This window comes from Pan troglodytes, chromosome 2, assembly GCF_028858775.2.
Source record: "Pan troglodytes isolate AG18354 chromosome 2, NHGRI_mPanTro3-v2.0_pri, whole genome shotgun sequence".
Lineage (NCBI taxonomy): Eukaryota > Metazoa > Chordata > Mammalia > Primates > Hominidae > Pan > Pan troglodytes.
In genome coordinates, this window is record NC_086015.1 from 55,447,691 (window position 1) to 55,459,736 (window position 12,046).

Sequence of the window (12,046 nt, forward strand, 5' to 3'; positions counted from 1 at the left end):
AAAACAAATACATGTAGAATGCATATTATTGAATGATGTCTCTGAAAATATCCTAGGGTATCCTCATATACAGGAATGCTTTATGAGCTCTTTTCCTCCCAACAGTAGTATTTCATTTTCCTCTTATGTGGCAACTGATTTTTTACAGAGCAAAAGTAAAATCCTTCTGAAGACAGATAAAAGCTAATTCAATTCTTGGAGAACTGGGAGGTAGGAAACTGGTCACTCTTACCAAATACATAGAAAACATGCTAGTGAAAGTTGTCAGTAATTACTAACATTGGCAACAGTGCTTTGGAGATTGCACTAACATTTCAAACCAAAGGACAGGCACCATATTATTACCAGTGTGGACACTTTAACCAGGTATTGGTATAAAGACAGAACAAATTATTTCTGCACCACAAACCAGACAACAAATGGAAGGTAAGACATGAGTATAAAGGATACAATCTCAGTATTAATGATCACCTCCAGTCCATTTGGATGGAAAACACCACTGATGTTCATATTGAACTTGTCAAACTTGTGGATGGCCTGTGCAGAGCGGACATCCCAGAGGACGCCATCATTTAAGACAAGATCATCTGTAGGATTAAAGGTGGCACAGTTCCTCTTGTAGTTGTTGGCAAGATCTGGGTTAAACAGAGTCAACAGCTTGTTGCCAGTCTGAATATCATAAATCTTTAGAGAAGAAGGGATGGGAAGAGAAAAATCAGATCAATCCATCCACTGACAAATTAAAGAGAAAATGTGCAAAGCAGTTTCTAAAATTAACACACAAATTCTCCACATGGATCAATGATTACCACAGAATACTGCCTCCCAAACTGCTGGGATTACAGGCGTGAGCCACCGCACCCGGCCAGGCACCTCTTTTTCTCGGGGTTCCATTCTGCCTTACTGGCCATTATATTTGATTTCCTTCCCAAGTTCCTCATTTGGCAACTCCTAAACACATACCAGGGTTCTATACCCACAACTCTTCTCTAGTCCCCTTGATGATCTCATATAAGTTCATGGCTGTAAATACTATCAGCTGGGGACCGTGACTCATGCCTGCAATGCCAACATTTTGGGACACCAAGAAAAGTGGATCACTTGAGCCCAGGAGTTCAAGACCAGCCTGGGCAACGTTGGGGAAATGCCGTCTCTACAAAAATACAAAAAAATTAGCCAGGTGTGATGGTGCTCGCCTGTAGTCCCAGCTACTCAGGAGGCTGAGGTAAGAGGATTGCTTGAGTCCAGGCAGTCAAGGCTGTGGTGAGCTGTGATTGTGCCACTGCACTGCAGCCTGGGTGACAGAACAAGACCCTGTCTCAAAAATAAATAAATAAATAAATAAATAAATACTGTCAATATGTGGACAAGTCCCATATTTATATTTCCCAACCCACACCTCTCTCTTGAACTCCCAATTTTTTGTTGTTTTTATTTTCAGAGACAGGGTCTCACTTGGTTACTCAGGCTGGAGTACAGTGACATAATCATAGCTCATAGCAGCCTCCAACTCATGGGCTCAAGCAACCCTCCCGTCTCAGCTTCCTGAGTAGCTGGGACTATAGGTCCCAAGCCCACCAAGCTCAGCCAATTTTGTTTATTTTTTGTAGAGATGGGGGGAGTCTATGTTGCCCAGGCTGGTCTCGAACTCCTGGCCTCCCACCTCAGCCTCCCAAAGTGCTGGGATTACAGGCAGAAGCCACTAAGTCTGGCCAGCTCCCAACTTTTGTATTCAATCCCCATTCTCTACTTGAATGTCTAAGAGAATCTCAAATTTCATGTGTCCAAAATCCCAGGGCCAAGGTCCTCCATTTCTCATAGCCTCTACCATGCCTACCCAGGCCCAAACCCACAGCTCCTCTCATGTGTCAGGTGGTACAACACCCTCTGACCTGGAAGGCTGCTCTTGCTTCTCTCACAAAAACCAGAGTCACACTTCAGGAACTTTACATCCACTCATGTATCCTCTACTCACCCACCAGTGTCTTCATCTCACTCAAAAGAAAAGCTAAAGGCCCTAACTACCACCTACAAGATGCTACCAGATACAGGCCCCTCACTGACCTCAGCTCTCCTCCCACCTCCCAAGCAAGGGCTTTTCCCTTGCCATTTCCTGTGCCTTACGCTGTTCCTCCAGGTATCTTCCTGAATCTCGCGTTTCCTTCAAGGCTCTGCTTAAACATTACCCCATCAGTGATGCTGTCTACCCTAGATAAAAGAGAAGTCCCCCACACCACCACCAAGCATTTCCTACCTCTTACCCTGCTTTCATTTTCTCTGAAACACCACCGAAATTTACCGTATATTTGCTTCTTTATTGTCTCCCCAATGAGGGTCCATAAAGGCAGGGGCTTCATTTCTAATCTAAAACTTACTAAGAATTCAAAAATATCTGTGGTGCTAATGACATCTTTCTCAATATCACGTTTAGCCCTTATACATTTTTCCCATACAGCTCAGAACTACATTATCATACTTTTAGATTCTAACTAGAAGGAATATCACTGATTTCTAGTTGCCCAAAGGACTTAGGTCCTCACATTCTATCAAGAAGATTTCAGTATGAACAAATGGGTATAATCAGCTTGAAAACAGTGGTTCTTAAGTACTTACGTGGGCAATGTCTCCTTTTGTGCCGATGACCCGATCCTGGGAGTGCTTACTGAACTCAACATAGTGATCTTCTGTGAAGGAATGCCTATGGACAAACAACAGGAGCACTGAAGTGACAGATCTTCAGGACATATTCCTGCAACCAACTGAAACACAGGTGACCCCCAGCCTCTTGCACAATCACACTCACCTAAAGATCCTGGACTCCCAAAGAGGAAACAATCATACACTTAGATTACAAAGAAAATTCCTTCTATCAGCTTAACCAAGCAGATACAAAATAATGAATGGGAATTCCTTAGAGAAATGACAAACAGGGCACATGTGCTTTTGAAACACGCAGCAAAGGGGCCAGGCATGGTAGCTCACTCCTACAATCCCAGCACTTTGGGAGGCTGAGGCAGGTGGATTGTCTAAGCTCAGGAGTTCGAGACCACCCTGGGCAACATGTCAAAACCCTATCTCTATCAAAAATGCAAAAAATTAGCCAGGCGTGGTGGCATATGCTTGTGGTCCCAGCTACTCAGCAGGCTGAGATGAGAGGATCACTTGAGCCTGGGAGGTGGAGGTTGCAGTAGGTCATGTTTGTGCCACCGCACTCCAACCTAAGTGACAGAATGAGACCTCGTCTAAAGAAGGAAAGAAAAGAAAAGGCCAGGTGCGGTGGCTCAGGCCTGTAATCCCAGCACTTTGGGAGGCCGAGGCCAGCGGATCACAAGGTCAGGAGATCAACACCATCCTGGCTAACACAGTGAAACACTGTCTCTACTAAAAATATAAAATATTAGCCAGGTGTGGTGGCGGGCGCCTCTAGTCCCAGCTGCTCGGGAGGCTAAGGCAGGAGAACGGTGTGAACCCGGGAGGCGGAGCTTGCAGTAGGCTGAGATCGCGCCACTGCACTCCAGCCTGGGCGACAGAACGAGACTCTGTCTCACAAAAAATAAAAAAAAGAAAAAAAAAAGGAAAGGAAAGGAAAGGAGAGGAGAAGAGAGGAGAGAGAAAAGGAGGGGAGGGGAGGGGGGAGGGGAGGGGAGAGGAGAGGAGAGGAGACACAGCAAAGACTGCAATGTCCTATGTGAACATGGGAAAATACATAGATTCTGGGTCGGGGTCTGCTGCATAATGAGAATGTATATACCTCATAAAAGTATCTAGGAATTAAGAAAGATAAACTCTTATTAAACACGAGTCTTAGATGAGGAAGAGAGAAGTTAACAATAACTGACAGCATCCTCTTTCCCCAAAAGGCTTCCAGTCTAAGAACCAAATGAAGGGGGGTATAAACTAGGTAAATAAAGCACAGACTAGGTTCCAAAAGCAGATACATACTTCATATCAAATACTGACTTCATTCCCCAAAGTGCAGACAAAGGCTGGCTCCAAGTAGCAGATGTCAGCAGCAAGGACCCATCCTAAAAGAAAAAGGTGCAAGGTGGGTAACCACGTATTTACATACATGCAGACGTCACTACCTGCCATTAGCATTTTTAAAGATTTGCATAAAAATGTTGTTGAATTAAAGAGACAATTTTATAATCCCCAGAAACCAAGAAATGGTCAGAAGCCACTAGGATTTGAATACATACACCTATAGTGTCCTATAAAATAACCAAACTTAAGAGAATATTAAATCCTACTGAACTAGCCACAAAAATAGAATAGATAAAAGGGAGGGGGGAAAATGAGAAGATGTCAAAGATGGTTCCTTTCTTCCTACTAACTTTGCCATATTCCTCAGTCTCCATCTGAAATATGAATTAACCTCAACTAGACTTTCCAGTTGAGGACTCATTTAAAAGAGAGAGCTCAATAAAGGGTAAGCCTCCTTTACTCTAGTTCACCAATTCATCTTGGAAGAATGACTGAGAGCATCCTAGGAAGGAACCCTTACCCTGGAAGGTTCAAGATGTGTGATGGCTGAGTTGTGACAGTTATAGCTGGCCTCCTCCTGTCCACTAAACACATTATAGAGCTTCAGCTGCCCTGTGCAGGTGCCAAGCATCAGGAACCGCTCCCGTGCTGAGAATGCACAGCAGGTGAAGCCACTCTCATCTTCATTGGCTTCCCGGAACACTGAAATAGGACGGAATCTAAGCAAAAAAAAGAGAGAATCACAGGCAAAGAATGTGCAGGGACTCAGAAAAAGCAAACTGCTAGGATAGAAGAAAAAGCACAGAACATTAATGTTTCAAATGGCTTCTTCCAAAATCACAGTGACCTTCACTGCTTTTTATTTTAAATAAGAAAAAGATTTCCACTTACAAATTTAAATAACAAAAATTCCCACGTTTAGGCCAGACACAGTGGCTCACGCCTATAATCCTAGCACTTTGGGAGGCCGAAGGGGGGAGATCAATTGAGGTCAGGAATTCAAGACCAGCCTGGCCAACATGGTAAAACCCCATCTCTACTAAAAATGCAAAAATTAGCTAGATATGGTGGCGCCTGCCTGTAATCCCAGCTGCTCAGGAGGCTGAGGCAGGAGAATCACTCGAACCTAGGAGGCAGAGGTTGCAGTGAGCCAAGATAGCACCACTGTACTCCAGCCTGGGCGATAGAGAGACTCCGTCTCCAAAAAAAAAAAAAAAATTCCCATGTTTAAAACCTGTGATCCCGTGACCTTTATGTAAGATTTGTCAAGAATCAGAACAGGAAGCAACTTGCACCAGCACAAGTTTGGGAGCCTCCTTATGGACAGTAGTAATGAGGGGGTGTGGGTTCTAGAAAACATACTAGTTGAGATGAGAACACAAACGATTATATCAATATACTGCCAACAATCACACAAGGAACCCATGGTTGACAAAAGGTGCTACAATTACATTGTTCAAGTATTACACAAAGTAACAATCAGTGGTATTTCAGGACAACTATGCTGATACTGCCCAGTTTGATTTAAATAAAAGAATCATTCCAATTCCCAGGGAGTAAGAAGGGGCCTCTTCTTACCTGCTAAAGATAAGGTGCCTATCAAAGCATCCGCCATCCACCCCTCCATACTTTGGAAATGATGCCCTGCGGTTTAGCCTTGAGGTAAAGTTTATTGGCGCTTGCCGCCTCTGTTTTGGCTCAGGACATTGGTGAGGAGTAAAGAGGGAGAAAGGTGGGCAGGTGGCAACTGGATTCTTGCAGCGAGCATGTTGTTCTCTAAGATACTCTGTGATTATACTGTCCAGCGTAGGTGGGGAAGGAAGATGTCTGTCCAGCTGCTTTTTTATGGCTGGGCTTTGGCTGTAGGCACCATGGTCCGACTTCTGCCGCAACACTCTGATTTTCCTGCCATTGCAGGGTGATGGCCTCTCTCTGATAAAACTGATTCTACCAATCAAAGGGGAGTTGCCTGCATAAGATGGGCCGGGCAGAGCTAGCGGACCCTGGGGGGGCCGTGGCTGAGGATGAGCAGTGGGGGCAGAAGGTGCAGAGGCACCCACAGCAGCATGGCTGCCCAGACGAGTTGCAATGCCATTAGCAATACGAGGGGTTCGGGGTAGAGAGACAGGAGAAGCAGCAGCAGTGACTGGGGTAAAGGCAGAAGAATGGGAGGCAGCAGTCATGGGCAGGTCAGCCTCTTTTGTCAGCACGGTTGCTGTTTCTCCAAGCCCTTTAGAAATAAGATGGTTTCGTATCAACAAAAGCAGCTCTTTCTCAGGGAAGGAGATCCTTGACTGGGCAACAACATCTGCTTTCTGCAGTCGTGCTAGGGAAACATCAGTGCCAATGAGAAGTGGTTTTCCTGACACCCGTTCAATGAGTTCAGCAGCATACTTGCAGAACTTGACATGGTCACTGCGCTTGTCCTGCAGCACAGGCTCCTTCATCAGCTGCTGGATCTGGCAGCTGCTGAAAAGAGGCAGTTTACTGATGATCTGCCGGACAGTGCTACTGCGAGACAGGCCCACCAGGGCTTTGCAGGCCAGGGCCCGGATTTGGTCTGCATCTGTGATGGGCATCTTAATGGACAGTAAGGACAGGAGCACCTTGATGCCGTTGTTGGACTGAACCACATTCCACATCTTGGCCAGGGTGTGCTCACTGCTTTTAGGGTTCTGAGGCAGCTTTCTCCGAGGAGTACCAGAGATAAATTTACCAATACTGGATATTCGGTTATCTGGGCCACACACACAATTGATGATAATCTGAAGTGCTGACTTCTGAATTTCAGCATCATGGATGAAGAACTCACCCTCAGCCACTCCCAAAATAATGCTGATACCTAATGGGAAAAAAAATTATGTATTATTCACCATAAAACTAATGGCCAACTTCAATAGTTGTTCCAGAGTCAAAATTTGGTGTTCTACTCACTTTTACTTTAAAAAACTATATTACTTTTGTAAAAACTGCAAGGGTTTGTATAAAGTGCAGACAGTTCTACAATGCATTTTTATGGTATCTCATATGCAGTTATTAAATAGGGAAATCATGTCATAATTATGGAAAAGTAATCAAGGTTCATGTGCAATTTTTTCTGGTTTTATTATTTTTTTGAGGCAGAGTCTCGCTCTGTCGCCCAAGCTGGAGTGCAGTGGCGTGATCTTGGCTCACTGCAACCTCCGCCTCCCGGGTTCAAGTGATTCTCCTGCCTCATCCCTGCAAAGAGCTGGGATTACAGGCGCCCGTCACCACGCCCAGCTAATTTTTGTATTTTTAGTAGAGGTGGGGTTTCACCATGTTGGCCAGTCTGGTCTGGAACTCCTGACCTCAGGTGATCCACCCGCCTCGGCCTCCCAAAGTGCTGGGATTACAGGTGTGAGCCACTGCGCTCGACCTTTTCTGGTTTATTAATTTTAATACACTAAAACCTTAGGAACGGAGAAAGCCCTCGGTTGGGCTGCTACTGTGGAAGCAGAACCCTTTCCACTCTATTTTAAGAAAATTAAAAACAAGTGCCTGTGTCTTAGTCCTATCCTCCATCTTGTCCCATCACACGACTTCCCATGCTCACCCCAGCAGTGCCCTGATCAGCCGTGCTCCTAATAAAGTATATTATCAAAGTATATTTTCCTTTTTTTATATATGTATGACGGTTTCTACCCATTTTGAGCTACCTGCCAATTACTGACTCAGGTTACAAAACTGCTTACTTTGTTTTTTTTCCCCTTTAACTCCTGGAAAGCTGTGATGCTTAAGTTTTTTACTATCTGCCTCAACCCATTTTTCCCATGAACTTTATTTTTAGTGCAAGACTCTTCAGAGTGTGAGCTTTTCAGGAAAGCTATAATATACCATTATAGCAGAAATGCCAGTACCACTGAGAAAACCTGAGTTTACTAGCATGACTCCCTTACATCAAACTATCTGGTCCTACATTTGTATTTTTGTTTTTTGTTTTCTTTTTTTAAATTAGTTCCTGATCTGCTGAATGGTACTCCTTATAAAGGATAGACAAGGAGCCCCCCCTCTACTACTTCTGTTCTAAAATCCAAAATTAGGTCAGGTAAGTAACCAAGACCAGAGTGGCAAAGAAAAAACAAATCCAGACCAAGAAACAACAAAAATGGCAAAGTACAACCTACCTACAGTAGAGACTGTAGATCCAGCCTCATCCAACACGTCCACTGATTCTGCCAACTGGAGCTGGATTTTTGGCACCACAGTAAGAATAGCCAGGACATCCAAAGCAAAGCGCACAGTGTCATTCCTGGACAGGAAGAATTAGTCAAAGGGAAATTAGAGTATAGCCACAAGAATCAAGAGAGACAGAGAGAGAGACACACAGACATATAGACACATACACACAGAGACAATAAATCAGAAGCACTACCAGTGTGGCTCTATCTCAAGCTGTCGCAACAAGAGAGGATTTTATAGTCACCATGACATTACTTCCAAAAAATATAGCAATGGAATTTTTACCTATTAAACTTCTATGATAAAAAACATAGAATAATCCTGAATCCTTTCATCCTAGTGAAAACATATAGAGACACGTACTCTCAAAGTTTTGGTGAGAGTAGAAATTAGTACACTCTTTCCAGAAAGTAATCTGGAGGCCAGGCACGGTGGCTCAAGCCTATAATCCCAACACTTTAGGAGGCCAAGGTGGGAGGATCACTTGAACCCAGGAGTTTGAGACCAGAATGGGCAACATCGTTTTATCTTTTTCTATAAAAAAAAAATATAAGATATTAGCCGGGTGTGGTAGCACGTGCCTGTAGTCCCAGCTTCTCAGGAGGCTGAGGTGGGAGGATCACCTATGCCCAGGAAGTTGAGGCTGTGGTGAGCCGTGATTACACCACTGCACTCCAGTCTGGGCAACAGAGTGAGAGCCTGTCTCGAAAAACAAAAAAAAAGAAAAATGAAAAAAAAGAAGAAAAAGAAAGTAATCTGGAAATATGAAACAAGATTCTTAAAATGTTCATAAACCTTGTCCTAGAAATTTCACCTCTAACAATCTGTCCTAAAGAAATAATCAGGCCAGGGCCAGGCGTGGTCTCATGCCTGTAATCCTAGTGCTTTGGGAGGCTGAGGCGGGCAGATTGCCTGAGCTCAGGAGTTCAAGACTAGCCTGGGCAACATGGCGAAACCCTGTCACTACTAAAATAAAAATTAAAAAAATAAATTAGCCAGGCTTAGTGGTGGGCACCTGTAGTCCCAGCTACTCGGGACGTTGAGGCAGGAGAATTGCTTGAACCCAGGAGGCGGAAGTTGCAGTGAGCTGAGATTGAGCCACCGCACTCCAGCTCGGGCCACAGAGAGAGACTCTGTCTCCACAAAAAAAAAAAAAAAGAAAAGAAAAAAGACTCAGGCCGGGTGCAGTGGCTCACGCCAGTAATCACAACAATTTGGGAGGCTGAGGCAGGCGGATGACCTGAGGTCAGGAATTCAAGACCAGCCTGGCCAACATGTTGAAACCCCATCTCTATTAAAAAATACAAAAACCAGCCAGGCATGGTGGTGGGCATCGTAATCCCAGCTACTCAGGAGGCTGAGGCAGGAAGAATTGCTTGAATCTGGGAGGCAGAGGCTACAGTGAGCCAAGATCACACCACTGCACTTGAGCTTGATCAACACAGTGAGACTCCGTTTCAAAAAAAAAAAAAAGAAAGAAAGAAATAATCAGAAGAATTTATGTATTAAGATGTTCATTAGCCACATTAAAATAGCAAAAGAATGAGAAAACCCACATAGACAAGAGCACCATATGTGTTAGAGTATAGTACACTCATAAACTACAGCCATTGACAATCATTTTCAAAGAACCCTAAAGAATGAGGGAAAGGGTTCAAAATACAACATTAATGATATAAAAATTAAAAAAATGTAAGATATAAAATTAAAAATCTGACAATACCAAGTACTGGCAAGAAAGTAGAGAAATGTTGGATGTCTTTTGTAGTTAAAAAAGAAAAAACCGGCTGGGTGTGGTGGGAGACCAGGGCAGGTGGATCACGAGGTCAGGAGTTCAAGACCAGCCTGGCCAATATGGTGAAACCCTGTCTCTACTAAAAATACAAAAATTAGCTGGGCATGGTAGTGGGCGCCTGTAGTCCCAGTTACTCAGGAGGCTGAAGCAGGAGAATCGCTTGAACCCAGGAGGCGGAGGTTGCCATAAGCCGAGATTGCACCACTACTGCACTCCAGCCTGGGTGACAGAGCAAGACTCTGCCTCAAAAAAAAAAAAAAAGAAAAAAAAAAGTAGAGAAATGAAAGCTCCTATATATTGCTGGTGGGGGATGACAATGGTATGAACATTTTTAGAAGCAATTTGGCAATATCCAATAAAGGTAAGAACACAGACACCCTACAAACCAGATGCTCTACATCATATCCTCAAGAGAGCCTCCAAAAGGAGGTTCATGATACCATTTATTTAATAGCCAAAAAAACCCAAACAAAAACACTAAATTAGCCATCAATGGCAGAATAAACTGCAGTATAGAAATACAGCATTTTAAATAAATATCAACATATATAAATCTCAAGAATATAAGGGTAAAAAAAGCAAGCTGTGAAAGATGAACTTAGGAAAATATTTATAATTTAAAAACATGCAAAGCAGTATGACGTTATTATTTATGAACACACAGATATATATAGTATAAAAACATGAGTGGGGAGAATATGGTTCAAATTCAGAAGATGGGTGACTCTGGGGAGGCAAAAAAAGAACTGAGCCAAAAGCAAATACAACAACATGCCAATCCTGGTTAATGATGGAGCAGTTGTTAAACTATTCTCTGTGCCTTTCTATGTTTTGAAAATATTCATAAAAAAGATGAATTTGATTAAAAGTATAATATTAATTATGTGTATTTGCAAATATTACGTAGTGAATGCTAAGAGTAATTTTCTTTTCTCTTTAAAAGATTCTGCATATTCTAAAGCAGAAACATTTATTAATTTTATTTCTAAAAATAAATTTTTAAAATCAAGGACATATTTTTTCAATAATCCAAATACAGGCTGGACCGTGTTTCATGCCTATAATCCCAGCACATTGAGAGGCTGAGGCGGGCAGATCACTCAAGGCCAGGAGTTCGAGACCAGCCTGGCCAACATGGCAAAACCCCGTCTCTACTAAAAAATGCAAAAAGTAGCTGGGCTTGGTGGTGCGTGTCTGTAATCCCAGCTACTTCAGAGGCTGAGGCACAAGAATCACTTGAACCTGGGAGGTGGAGGTTGGAGTGAGCCAAGATCCTGCCACTGCACTCCAGCCTGGGCAACAGAGCAAGACTCTGTCTCCAAAACCAACAAAAAAATAAATAAACACAGATGTACCAGTTTAAAAAATGTATTTACACCCTTTCTAGTTATCTTGTAAGCTGTCTTTTTTTTTTTTTTTTTTTTTTTGGAGACAGAGTCTTGCTCTGTTGCCCAGGCTAAAGTGCAGTGGCACCATCTTGGCTCACTGCATTCTCTACCTCCTGGGCTCAAGCAATCCTCCCACCTCAGCGTCCCTAGTAGCTGGGACTACAGACATGCGGCAACACATCAGGCTAATTTTTTTTATTTTTGGTGGAGATGGGGTTTCACCATATTGCCCAGGCTGGTCCCGAACTCCTGATCTCAAGCAATCTGCCCGTCTCAGCCTCCCTAAGTGCTGGGATTACAGGTATGAACCACCACGCCTGGCCTATCATCACTTTTTAAACAATTCTCCAAATAAATATAATAACCTACTTTTCCAATATTCTAAAACAGCACTTCTCAAAGTATAGTCTGGAGACCTCTAGAAGTCTGAGACCCTTTCAGAAGGTCCTGTGAAGTCAAAGCTATTTTCGTAATAATAAGATGTCACTTTCCTTTTGCACTCTCATTCTCTCATTGCATAGTAAGAGAGTCTTCCAGAGATGATGTGATGTCACAAAAACTGAATACAGAAGCAGATATGAGATATTAGGCCAGACATTTTTTCAAACTTGCTAAAATTATCTGGTTTTATTTTGGAAATTTTTCATGAATAACGCAAACATGCAATGGGTTCACTTTT

At 43.1% G+C, this 12,046-nt stretch overlaps 1 protein-coding gene across 26 annotated transcripts in view; it reads right to left on the minus strand.

Moving 5' to 3' along the window:
* DCAF1 (DDB1 and CUL4 associated factor 1) overlaps positions 1-12,046 on the minus strand; it is a 110,251-nt gene that overhangs the window by 18,310 nt on the left and 79,895 nt on the right. For all 26 annotated transcript variants that reach the window (XR_010155218.1, XR_010155217.1, XR_010155230.1 and 23 more), the window contains 6 exons: positions 8,130-8,254; positions 5,563-6,826; positions 4,505-4,703; positions 3,943-4,025; positions 2,614-2,698; positions 451-684 (listed from right to left, as the gene is read on the minus strand). Coding sequence is in view for 11 of the 26 variants with exons in the window: in XM_016941181.3 (XP_016796670.3) it covers positions 451-684; positions 2,614-2,698; positions 3,943-4,025; positions 4,505-4,703; positions 5,563-6,826; positions 8,130-8,254 (1,990 nt within the window). In the remaining 15 variants the exon portion in view is untranslated. The remainder of the gene's footprint in view (positions 1-450; positions 685-2,613; positions 2,699-3,942; positions 4,026-4,504; positions 4,704-5,562; positions 6,827-8,129; positions 8,255-12,046) is intronic.